The following is an 11804-nucleotide window of genomic DNA, read 5'->3' as shown; positions in this document are numbered from 1 at the left end:
CTCACCCCCCACCCCCGGTCTCCTGGGCAGAACTTCTAGGAAGAGAGGTCTGCACCTGTGCACGTGGAAGGAAGACGCATCTGTGGGGGAACAGCTAGTGGTAGTTCCTGATAAAGACGGGTCTAGGGGGTTAGGTTTCCTGAAAGATTAAAACAAAAGAACAGAGTAACAGCCCTCCATCTTACTTTATCCTGTGCAAGTTCTGTCCTTCCTCTTCGACCGCGTCCCAGCAGGACCACCAGCCAGGGCCTGGCTGGACTATCTTCTTAGGGATGTTTGTGGTGTGGTAGGGGGAGATCACTGGTCCCCTCCTGGGGAACCCATCCTAAGAGCCACTGAAGTGTTAGGAGAAACATCCATCCGAGGGCTCCTGGACCCTCCTGGCCACCGCCAGGAACCAGACGCCCTATGCTTCCAGAACAGCTCCTGTGTTCGGAAGGTGTCCCTGGCGCCTCTCTCCAGTCCTGCTGACACGACCAGCCACGAGGCCTCTTCTGACTCCTGTTTCCTATATAGGGCGTTCCCCCGAGCCCCTGGCATCCTCCCAGACCTGCTGGCCTTATAGGCTGCACCACTTGGTGTCAGAAACAGCAGGCTGAGGGATAAGGGCTGCTAGAAGGGTGGTTACTGTGGCTGGCCTGGAACCAGGGGGGCTTGCTGGGGAACCCCCTTCCGAGATCTGACTTAGCCATTCTGGGATGGTGGCGTTCAGAGCTCCCCAGGGCAACCTGCACGTGTGGCCAGCGTCGCGAGCTGGCCAGCCCTGTCTCTGACAGCTGAGGGAAGTGTCACCAGCTGGTGAAAGGCTTTTCCCAGCATCACGTGGCGGGACGGGGCGGGGGGGGGGGGGGGGGGGGGGGTGGTGTCTGCATCTCCCCTCCAGAGTCATGATTCTGAAGACCTGAGCTGGTTGAATGTCATAAATTTGAGACACTCCTCTAAGTCTTTCACTGAGTTACCCACTGGCGCAAATAGCCTGCGTGATTCACGTTCGTGAGGTTTCTCTCAACAGCTGATTAAAGCATCCTGCGCACAGGAAGCAACCTGGCCCCTTTCCTGCCCCAGGCCAGGGTCGGCTCGGCCCCTCCCGCCTGGTGACCCATTGTCCCCTTCCTTCCAGTGCCGGGAGTACGAGGGCGGGGTGCTGGTGGGAGACCTGTGTGAGGACCTGTGCGTGGCGGGGAAGCTGCTTTACCAGCGCTGTCTCTACTACGAGAGGGGCAAGAAGGTGCTGCAGGCCGACTGGCGCGGCCGCCCCATCATCCTCAAGTCCAAGGAGGAGGCCTTCTCCAGCTTCCAGCCGCTCGGCCTGCTGGAGGACGCGGCCGACGAGGGCGGCCAGGGCGTCCCCGAGGCAGAGCTGCTCCTGCTGGTGGCCGGCGAGGTCAAGAACGCCCTGGGCCTGGAGCTGTCCGGCGGCAGCCTGGGGCCGCTGTGGCCGGGCAGGCGCGGCCCTCGCTGGCGGGGGCAGCTGGCCAGCCTGTGGTCCCTGCTGCAGCAGGAGGAGTTCGTCCTCTTCAGCCTGCTGCAGGACCTGAGCCGGCACGCCCTGCCCGTGCTGGGCTCCTGCGGCCACTTCTACGCGGTGGAGTACCTGGCCGCTGGCAGCCCCCGCCACAAGACCCTCTTCCCCCTCGATGGGGCTGCAGGGGCGCCCCGGGGCGGCCAGGGCCAGGCCAAGGCCGTCAGCGACATGGCGCTCAGCTTCCTGGACATGGTGAGCCACTTCGAGGACGACTTCTCTCACCGCCTCCACCTCTGCGACGTCAAGCCTGAAAACTTTGCCATCAGGAGTGACTTCACGGTGAGTGGTACGGGGAGGGGGTGTGTGTCCTGTGGGGGGCAGAGAATCTAGGAGAGGGTTTCTGAAATCTGGGGGGGGACACTACCACCTATGCAGGCTTCCGGCCTGGACGAGCCGGACCTGCCAGCGCACCTCTTTTGGGGCGTGAATGAGAGAATTTGGGGAACACATGCACCTTGCACCTCCCCAGGATTGGGAATGATAATGAAGGTTTGTCCTCCCTGACGGTGCTTCTGGTTTCTCCAAAGCAGCTTCTTAGACCTAATTTGAAAGCAAACTCCTGCTGCGTGCAGAAAACCATCTTTAGGAGATGAGGAGCCACGGAGGATGACGCAGAAAGCTGGCCTTTGGGGGCTCTGGTACCACAGCTAGCTGGAGGTTGCCGTTTGCACACCGCCCGTGCTCTGTGACAGTGTCAGGCTTTCCCCGACACTTTCCTCCTGGAGAGGTTCTAGTTAGTTCCCTTCCATGGGTGAGACATCCAGAGGGACGGCTGGAGTTCTGGGGCCTTCTCCCAGGGGACAGAGCCGCCCACGTGCAAGTGTCTGTCTCTGTGCTGTTCCGTAAAGTGTGGTGGGGTCCATCTCCCGCTCTGGGCAGTGCAGCTGTACAAGGACTTAAACGTGCTGGAGAAGCAGCAGGAGGGACTTCAGTGTTTTACTATAAGATGACCCCCTCCCGCTTCCCCCCAGCTGGGCGAAACCTGAGCATCAGATTAATGCTGTGGTGACCCAGGTGCCCTAACACAGGTGTCCTTCCCCTGTGCTGGGACAAAGGCTGGGACCGCCTAAGAACAAGTAGGTGTGGGTGTGGGGTGGGCATTGGGGCGGGGGCTGTGTCCTGGTCCTTCCTTCCCAAGCTGCGACAAGTTAGCTTGTAACTGCGAGTGCTGGCCATTGAGGCTGACTTGACTGCAGCCACCCGAGGGCTGGTCACTGAGGGTGCTGGCTCATGGCAGAACAGTGCTCTTCATCCCAGTTAAAAACATAAAGGGACAAAAAGAGGGTTCTTTTCTGCCAGCCAAGGGCTTTCATGGCAGGTAGCATAGGAATGCCTTCTTAAAACAGCCTGAAATCTAGAAAACGAAACTTGACCCCTGTATCAAGCCCTTCTCCAATCAAGCCTTTGTTACCGTGAAGAGCATTGTGGCAACTTGCCCAAATTGCTTTGTCCTAATGCCTTCCTTGTCCCTGGCTGCCCCAGAGGGTTTGATAAGCCAGGGGTGGCTCCAAGTGTGGAAGGTAAAGAGTTGAGCGGTTCCGGAAGGCTCTGGGAAGTTCCTGGAGCGTCTGCACTCTGGGTGGTGAGCTCTGGAGGAGTTCAGCTCCATCTGCAGTATCCTGAGCTCCACGAGACCTCTAGACATGGTCCAAGCTGTGAAGGGGAGGGACACTCCAGGACTCTGCCAGCATATTTTTTGGAGGTGAAATCCTGGCCAAGCTTCCCTAATTCATAAGCAGAAAGTTTATGTAATGGACGTGAAGGACCACCAGTCTCTTTCTCAGAAAAGTCCTGAGAACTCGGGCACCCCAAGGCCCTGGGAAAGGAGGTGTGGTGCGTCCGCTCACACCACTGGCTTTGGCAGTTATGGGGCCAGTGCTCATCTCACACCCGTGTCTTCATCCAGCAAGTACTACGGAGTGTCAACGAGTGCAACTCCACAGGGGCAGTAACGGTGGAGGGAACTGTGAAGCTGACTGGGCTGGGTTCCCAGAAAAGGCTGTAGGAAGGAGGCTGACTGGTCTTCCCCGGGGAAAGGGCAACATGGCATGTTGCTGGCTCGTGCACAGCACTAGGGTTGTGCCTTCTAGAGTCTTGTGCATGATAGGCACGGAATAGCTGTTCAATGAAATAATGGCTGCACTTTTTGACCTAGCCCCAGCCTGTGCGCCCTGTGGACTGTGCTGGGGCACACCGGCCCTTGCCTCTGCCTGAGCTCTTCTCCTCTTCTCGAGGGTCCCCCTGGCTAACTCTGGCATTATTTTTTTTTAAGATTTTATTTATTTATTCAACAGAGATAGAGATAGCCAGCGAGAGAGGGAACACAAGCAGGGGGAGTGGAAGAGGAAGAAACAGGCTCACAGCAGAGGAGCCTGATGTGGGGCTCGATCCCATAACGCTGGGATCACTCCCTGAGCCGAAGGCAGACACTTAACCGCTGTGCCACCCAGGCGCCCCTAACCCTGGCATTATTGACCTTACAGATGCTGAGTTTAACTTCACCTATGATTTCACAACTTTAAATGAAACTCAGCAGTGTCAGCATCACCAGAGAACTTGTTAGAAATGCAGATTTTCTGCCTCCCCCCAAGACCTGCTAGGTCTGACACTCTGGGGGTGGGACACGGCAACTTGCTGTCATTCCCTCGCTCCGGGACCCCAATTACAGGCCCTGAGAATTTATCCAGCACTTGCAAAGGAACAACTGAGAAACACCATTGCTTCGAGCCCCCAAATCATGGCCAGCAAGTGCTCCTTTCAAACAGACATGTGTCCTACGTGAGAGCCACACTTCTCAGTGGGGAACGAAACAATTCTCATCAACCCTTTCTAGTCTGATGCCGGGATGAAGTTTGATGAAGATGTGAGTTATGTCATTTCATGCAGGAAGAGTGTTAGGATTCTCCTGATATGACTAAAGAAACCATATGCAGGTCTTTCTGTTAGCTTGGTTACTGCTCTTATTTTAGGTGCATGGAGTTATGCTTACAATAGTTGTAATCCATTCTGCACTATATGCTACAAATAAAAAAAAATAAATCTGGCTCTCTCTGGGAGATGAGAAGGGAATAATCAGGAATAGGAGTGAGAAGTCACAAGGAGCCGAAAGTGTATGTAGGAGCCCAGGGGAGTTTGGGGAGATTGCCAGAAAGTACAGAAAGGAGGGAGGCCCTGTAGTCCTGATAATAAATTATAAAGACGATAGATTCATGAGCACAGCCTAATATATTTTTAGTGTATTAGCTAAGGCTAAATGGCAAAATTAGTTATTTCTTTTGGCTAAATAATGAGAGATGAAAAATTGATTAAAATTGTAATTTCTGTTTGCTGTGCCTGAATTAGTAATTAGGCAAAGCTCTTAAGTAGGGAAAAGTTCCCTGTTCTTTATGTTCATTATTCTTCATATATTTTGAAAGAAACTATTTTCCCTCTTCTGTTTTACTGAATCATCCTCCAAGGAAGTTTACTGCCTCTGGCATCACTCCTGAATGAACAGCAAAAACCCAAAGCGGGGACTATAGCTTCTAACACTGCCAAGTTGCGGAGGAAATGGACCCCAGCCAAGGAGGCCTTGTGGAGATGTTACCAAAGGCAGAAGGAAGGGCTCACGTTCAGAGGATGGCCTGTGAAGGCTTGTGAGATGCCCCAGACTCCATCAAATTCATCAAGTGTTCCAAAAGCTTTTTAATACCTCGAAGCTATGAACTGCTTGATTTGGGCAGACTCCAGGTTTTATCAAGTTTGAGATCATCTTTTCTTGTTTTTAAAATTCAGGTGGTGGAGAGAAATCTGCATAATGTAGATATTTTTCTTTTTTTCTGGTTTGGAAGCCTAGTTGGTTTGAAGCCAAGAAGATAAATCTTGAAATTCCAGGGGGTCGATCCTGGGCTCACGCTGACAGCGACATTTAGTATTTGATGCTGTTGGATCAGGGTCCATATGCATCAGCCCTAATCCAAGAGTTCTGATGCTGCCTTTCGGAGCCATGTTTCTGTCCAGCAGTCCACAGGAAACCAGTGGACTCAGGTCACCTCTCTTGGGTGCAAGGAGACAGTGTAGGTCCTGCCTGCCCACTTTCACTGTCACACCCACAGACCTGCCCCAGGAGGTCGGTTTCTTCATTGTTGATATTCATGGGGATAAATTACTTAGGTCTCACAGCTTTTATAATGCTAACCCTTGAAGGTTGGAGGCCAAAGTGATACAGCAATGGAGGGGGTATTAATTTATTTTTAAGACATTTCAGAGATTCGACTTTTTTTTTTTTTAAAGATTTATTCATTTGAGAGAGAGAGCAAGCGAGCATGGGGTGAGGGTCAGAGGGAGAGAGAATCCTCAAGCAGACTGTGCACTGAGTGTGGGCCGACCCGGGGCTCGATCCCAGGACCCTGAGATCACCACCTGACTGAGCATCAGACCCTTAACTGACTGAGCCAGCCAGGTGCCCCCCAGAGATCCTACTTTTAAAGCTGAAAAAGTGTTGAAAGTTGAAAAGCGATACTTCTAGTTATGGTTCCAAATCCTAGGCTTTCCCCAGTGACAGCAAAAGTCCTTCTTGCGGCAAAAGCCTCGCAATATGGTCAGTTCCGGGTGCTTGTGTGAATAAAGCATGCGCCCCCGGCACAGCTGGGCTCCTGTTTCCTGCAGGCGGAGCTCTGTGACCCCACACCCCGCAGGTGCCTGCGCTGCCTACAGGGAACGGAGGTGCCCCGGCTCCCGCAGCGCTGAGCCTCAGCACCCTGTGACGGCCATGTGCTGTGTTGGTTATAGGTGGTGGCCATCGACGTGGACATGGCCTTTTTTGAACCTAAAATGAGGGAAATTCTCGAGCAAAACTGCACGGGAGATGAAGACTGCAATTTCTTTGACTGTTTTTCAAAGTGTGATTTGCGTGTCAACAAGTGCGGAGCGGAAAGAGTCAACAGCAACCTGCAGGTAGGGGCCGCCCCGCTGGGCTGGGGACATCGCGTTCTCCAGGAGCGAGGGGCACTCTGCTCATGGGGTCCAGGTCACCCCTTCCATGCCACCTGGGCTCCATGTGCTCAGCGGGTATGGGGACAGCGGGAGGCAGTGTCGTCTGCCCCATGGGGTTGTCGGCCAAATGACCCCACGGGGGTCTTCTGCATGCAGCAGCCAGCTGACCCCATTGCTGGGCTCCCTGTGTCCTCCTAACATATTCCTTTTCTAACTTAAAATTCTACTCAAAAAAAATGTCCTTGCCCCAATTGACAGAGCGAAAGAACAGAATTTTTTAAAATTTCAGAGACAGACATAACGACAGGTAGTTCTCGGGCCAGCAGAAGTTAGCTGGGTTATGCAGGAATGGTGCCGGTCAGCCCGGTAGCTCCAATTTCACTCCTGCCTAAACTAGCTTCCAGAGGGCTCGAGTATTTACTCACAAAAAATAGGATGCTAAATGTACCAGAGAAAAACTGGGAGAATTTAAAATATTACCCGAGAGTAAGGAAGGACTTTCTGAGTATGGAACACAGCTCAGAGGCCACAGGAAGAACACGTGACCGATTTCACTATCTTGAAAATATCCATATAGTGGAAACAAAAGAAACCCCCCCTTCCGTAAATACGAGCAAAATTTAAAAGTTAAATGATAAAATGGGCAAAATGTTTGCAATTGCTGGTACAGATCAGGAGAGCAGGGGACAGAGGGGTCCTCATGCACCCGCTGCTGTCGAGGCTCAGAGAGTGTCCCCCAGCACTGTCCTTCCCCACCAGAGTTTCTTTGCCATGGCTACTCCATGTGCCAGGACCAGCGTCCAGGGACTGGGCAGTGGGAGCAGGGGCATACACAAAGCCCCGTCTCCGGCCTCAGTAAGGAACACTGGAAGATTTCCTTCTCCCTCAGATCCACGGAGGTGTGGTTCCCAGGAACGCACCTCAATAAATCCCTGCCTACAAACCTCCCTCTTAGAGTCCACTCTCCTGGAAGCCAACCAAAGCAAGGGGATGTCCTGACGATATAAAAAGTGTCTGAGAATTAATATGAAAAAAGCCAACTATCTTATGGAAGTGTGAGCAAAGGACATCAACTTGACCATTCACTGAAAAGAAAGCACAAATAACTTTCACCCTGAGTGCTAAGAACAATTCAAATCAAACCATTTTCACCCATCAGTTGGCAAAAGTGAAAGATAACNATCTTATGGAAGTGTGAGCAAAGGACATCAACTTGACCATTCACTGAAAAGAAAGCACAAATAACTTTCACCTGAGTGCTAAGAACAATTCACATCAAACCATTTTCACCCATCAATTGGCAAAAGTGAAAGATAAANAAACCATTTTCACCCATCAGTTGGCAAAAGTGAAAGATAAAGCACGTTCGGTAGGCAGTGGGGGAGGTGAGTGTTCTCGTCATACCTTGCTGTGAGAGTGTATCTCAGGACAACTTTCACAGGGTCGACTGGGCAATATCTACCAACACAAAAAATGCACATACCTCTAGGCCCAGAAATTTCATTTCTAGAAATTTAGTCACATATGCAAAGTGAAAATGGCGCACATGAAAGAGATATACTGCAGCGTTGTTCATTAAAGCAAAAGTTTGTAAACAGCCTCAACTTCCACCAACAGGGAATAGTTAAAAAATTTATGATCTACTCACACATTTGAGGTACAGTCACGAAAGCAAACAGGAGATCTTTGTAAGAATCAACATGGAAGGCTCCCCCTGGTATTTGGTTAAATGAGAGTGGAAGCTGTAGACCAGTGTGTAATAAACTGCCTTTTGTGCAAAGTGGAAGGAAAGAAGAAGCATGTACGGGCTTGTGTGCACGTACTCTGTCTAGAAGAGTATTCAAGGAAGGGGTCACCTCCCAGAGCCAGGAGCAGTGTGTCCGATGGTCAGGAGCAGCTTGGAGACCCAGGACTTACGTATGGTCTGTCCTTGGGGACATTTAACATTTCTGCAAGTGCATTATCAATTCAAAACAGAACTAAGGTAATTTGTTTTTAAAAAGAATCGTCGCCGTTGCAGGGAGTGGGAAACAGAAGTTGGTTGCTTTTCTTCTATGGAAAGTGGCTTCACAACACTGAGGCCTCTGTTCAGTGAGTCCGAGACAGTGTGACTCAGAAAAGGAAAGCACGTTAATTAGTCCTGCATGGCAGTCGCTCCCAGCAGGAGGGACCTGTGGAAGCTGTGGGAAACGGCCGCCGCGCATTTAAGTGGAGGATTTAAGGAGACCTGCGGATTCAGGGGAGTTTCACACCCTCTTAGAATTCTAGGCTGTGAGATGGTGACTTAATTTTTCACTTCGGCTCCTGAAATAAAAGGGTTCAAATTCCCTTCCAGGACAGTCTTTTCTCCACACATCTCAACATGCAATCGTGTTTGCTGACGACTTCTCCCCACATGTCACCGGACGCTCGGAACAACCCTGTCAGGTGGTCATCGCGCATTCCGGTGACCCACTTATGGCCGAGCAAGTCCTCAGCGATGCGGTGACCCAGCCAAGGGGCCGCTCCTTACGCGGCATGTGCTGCCGTGCACTCCTGCTCCCCTCTCTCTTCGGAGGTGTATTCAGTGACCCAGGCCTCCCCGTCTGCTCCGGGGCTGGACGTGGGGCTCGATTTCTGGTGCTGAGCAGCTCAGGTTCTGCAAGGGAAGGCTCCTTAGGGATGAGACCATCCCTGTGGGAAGAGGCCTCCCTGAAGGCACAGGGGTGTGGGCGGTTGCTGCCCTGCACTAACCGCGTTGTCTGCTGTCCCTCAGGTCATCTGTGACAAGATATTCCGCCACTGGTTCTCCTCGGGTCTCGGGAGCTCAGGCCTATCCTTCTCGCTGCAGCGACAGTTGCGGGAGGCGGTGCAGGAATGCGCCGACCCCCGGCACACCGCCCACAGCTCCCCGAGAGCAGCCTCCGATGTGTTCAGGAAGCTTCGACGCCTCCTCCGAGCCACGCAGAAAGAACTGCAGGAGGCGGAGAAGTAGCGGCTGCTGTGGCCTCAGGCGGATTCCCTCCAGTTCGCAGTTGTAAGGAGGAGACATTCCTCTAGGCAAACAACAGCCCCCTCCGGTGTCCCCATGTCCCCGTGCTCTCCTGCGGAGCCAGTGGTTGATGCTCTGCGGACTCCACGCTGGCAGCCACGACAGGCACTTCTTCTCTCCCCTCCTGGCCTCATTCACTCGTTTGGGGCTACCACCCTGGCCTGGACCCGTCACCCCTGTAAAGATGACACGAGGGAGGAGGGCGCAGAGTGGTTCACTTCTGGAGCCTCTCAGTCAGGAAACGGCACAGACCCTGTGTGCTGTTACTCTGAGGAACGTGCTGGGCTCCATGGCTAGAGAGGGAGCGTTGCAGCTGGCCTCCCTGCCAACGTTCCCGCCTTCCAAAACATGCACGTGAGTGTGTGCACATGAGCAAATGCAGGTGTTTGCATAGGTGCACTGGCACGAGTGTGTCTGCGTGAGTGTGCACGAGTGTGAGTTGTACCGGTGTGTGTATGCCTACGGGAGTGTGAGCAGGTGAGTGTGGGAGGCTCTGGGGTAGGGGAAGGCGGTCTCCCCAGCCTGCCTTCTGGGTCAGCTTGCCTGGCTGCATTTTGGAATTATACATAATAAAATACAAAAGTTCCATCTTTAGGACACATCACTTGTAATGAGAGGCTGTGTAAGGACAGCATATAGCAGTTTTCGTCTGGAGGAGCGCATCGATATTATGGATTGTGTTTTAAGGGAGCGCTTTACCGCTTGCCCCAGAGAATCTGCCTAAGTAGCTCGAGTGCCGAGGTCAGGCATTGACTTCGGGCGGGGTCAGAGGCCAGCACCTTCCTGTCTATGAAATGAATACCAAGTCCTAGGCGCCGCGCCGGGCTGGCCGATGCCGACAGCGGAGTCCTGGTGAAGTTCTCCTGCAGGGGCTGAGACTCGAGGAAACCTCCTTGCGGTCCGTCCCTGGGCAGGCGGGCAGGCGGATGAAGCCACGGGGAGCCAGCCAGGCGCCACTGGGAGGGAACTCGGTTGTACTGCGCACCTGGGAGCAGCAGGTGTATCACAAGAACTGGCTGGTCTCCCTAAAAGTAATTGAGAAAGATGCTAGGAGAGGAGAAGGAAGTTGTTGATGGCTTACAAATCAAAGAAGACAAAGTGATCTGAAGTTCAAAAAAATCACAGATTGACAAATTCCAAGTGATCTCTTTTTTCCTTGCCCAGCCCCTTCCCGTGGAGACAAAGAGGAATCCCGTACCTGTGCTCATTTGGATGCATTTCTCCAGGCCCTGCCCTGAGCCCTCGCCTGGGCTCACTTGGACCGTCTGCGAGGGAGAGAAAACCGAAGGCTCCACCCCCTCTGAGTTCTGTGACTCCCAAGCACTCCTGTTTGAGTGCCCATGGCCACCTGCAGTCCCACCCTCACCTGTCACCACCAGCACTCTAATCGTGTGTATGAACGACTTGCTCTGCATTTGGTCTTTGGCAGGAAGAAAAAGGCGTGACAACCACTTTTGTGGCAGAAGGTATCTTAAAACTAGTTTGGTGCACAGCCCTTGGACTAGTAGATTCTACAAGAAAAGAGAACTGGCTCCTGTCTACTGAGCGGAGACCCCTGTGTGTCCAGGGCTGTACTCTGTGCAGTGGTTTTCGGCAGTGGGGAGGGTCCCTCTGAACCCTGCGAACCTGCTGGTCAGCTTCTGTCTGGAGCGAGGTTTGCATGAAATGGGATGTGAAACGAAGGGTGAGCGAGCAAGGGAGGGGCAGGGGCTCTCCGTCTGTGTCCCTACGACAGTTGGCTTCTGCAATGGGACAGCAAACGGGTCTCCTGTGGGCTGACCCTGGGATTGCAGCGCTTCAGTAGTGTTGGCTCTGAGCCAGCTGACCGGACAGCAAAGCTGGGTCAGGAAAGGGAAAATGTTCCTTTTCATTTAGACCAAAATGGAAGCAAATGTTTTTGTTTATCATGGAGACTATGCAACATGTAATCACCCAACACAATGGTGTTCTTGTTGCTGAAAAGGAGCAGTTTTATCCCTTTATCCTGTGTTTGACCACCCGTGTCTCTCTGTCACACATACGCACACGCACACACAAGCTCCCCTTTCCCATCCACCTGGAGAATTCCGTGAACCAGCAGTCACTCCTAAACTATCTGTGGTGGGTTTTCTTTTTCTTTTTGAACAATCTCAAACCCTTGCAAAACCATGCTTTTGTATAATACAATCAGCAAACACGGCTGTGTCCGCATTTAATATTTTTAATGTGACCAGTGAGATTGTCTCTTGCTGATCTGATTGAGCAACTGCCCTACTTGCAGGGGAAAGGCCTACA

General features: G+C 52.5%; 1 protein-coding gene across 1 annotated transcript in view; it reads left to right on the top strand.

Moving 5' to 3' along the window:
• DIPK1C (divergent protein kinase domain 1C) overlaps nucleotides 1-11432 on the top strand; it is a 13018-nt gene extending 1586 nt beyond the window's left edge. Inside the window, exons 3-5 of the mRNA XM_034642216.1 lie at nucleotides 999-1804; nucleotides 6296-6460; nucleotides 9255-11432. Of these exons, the coding sequence (XP_034498107.1) occupies nucleotides 999-1804; nucleotides 6296-6460; nucleotides 9255-9473 (1190 nt within the window). The 3' untranslated portion in view covers nucleotides 9474-11432. The remainder of the gene's footprint in view (nucleotides 1-998; nucleotides 1805-6295; nucleotides 6461-9254) is intronic.
• Nucleotides 11433-11804: the final 372 nt, after the last annotated feature.

This window comes from Ailuropoda melanoleuca, chromosome 14, assembly GCF_002007445.2.
Source record: "Ailuropoda melanoleuca isolate Jingjing chromosome 14, ASM200744v2, whole genome shotgun sequence".
NCBI lineage: Eukaryota > Metazoa > Chordata > Mammalia > Carnivora > Ursidae > Ailuropoda > Ailuropoda melanoleuca.
This window is presented reverse-complemented; position numbering and strand designations above follow the sequence as displayed.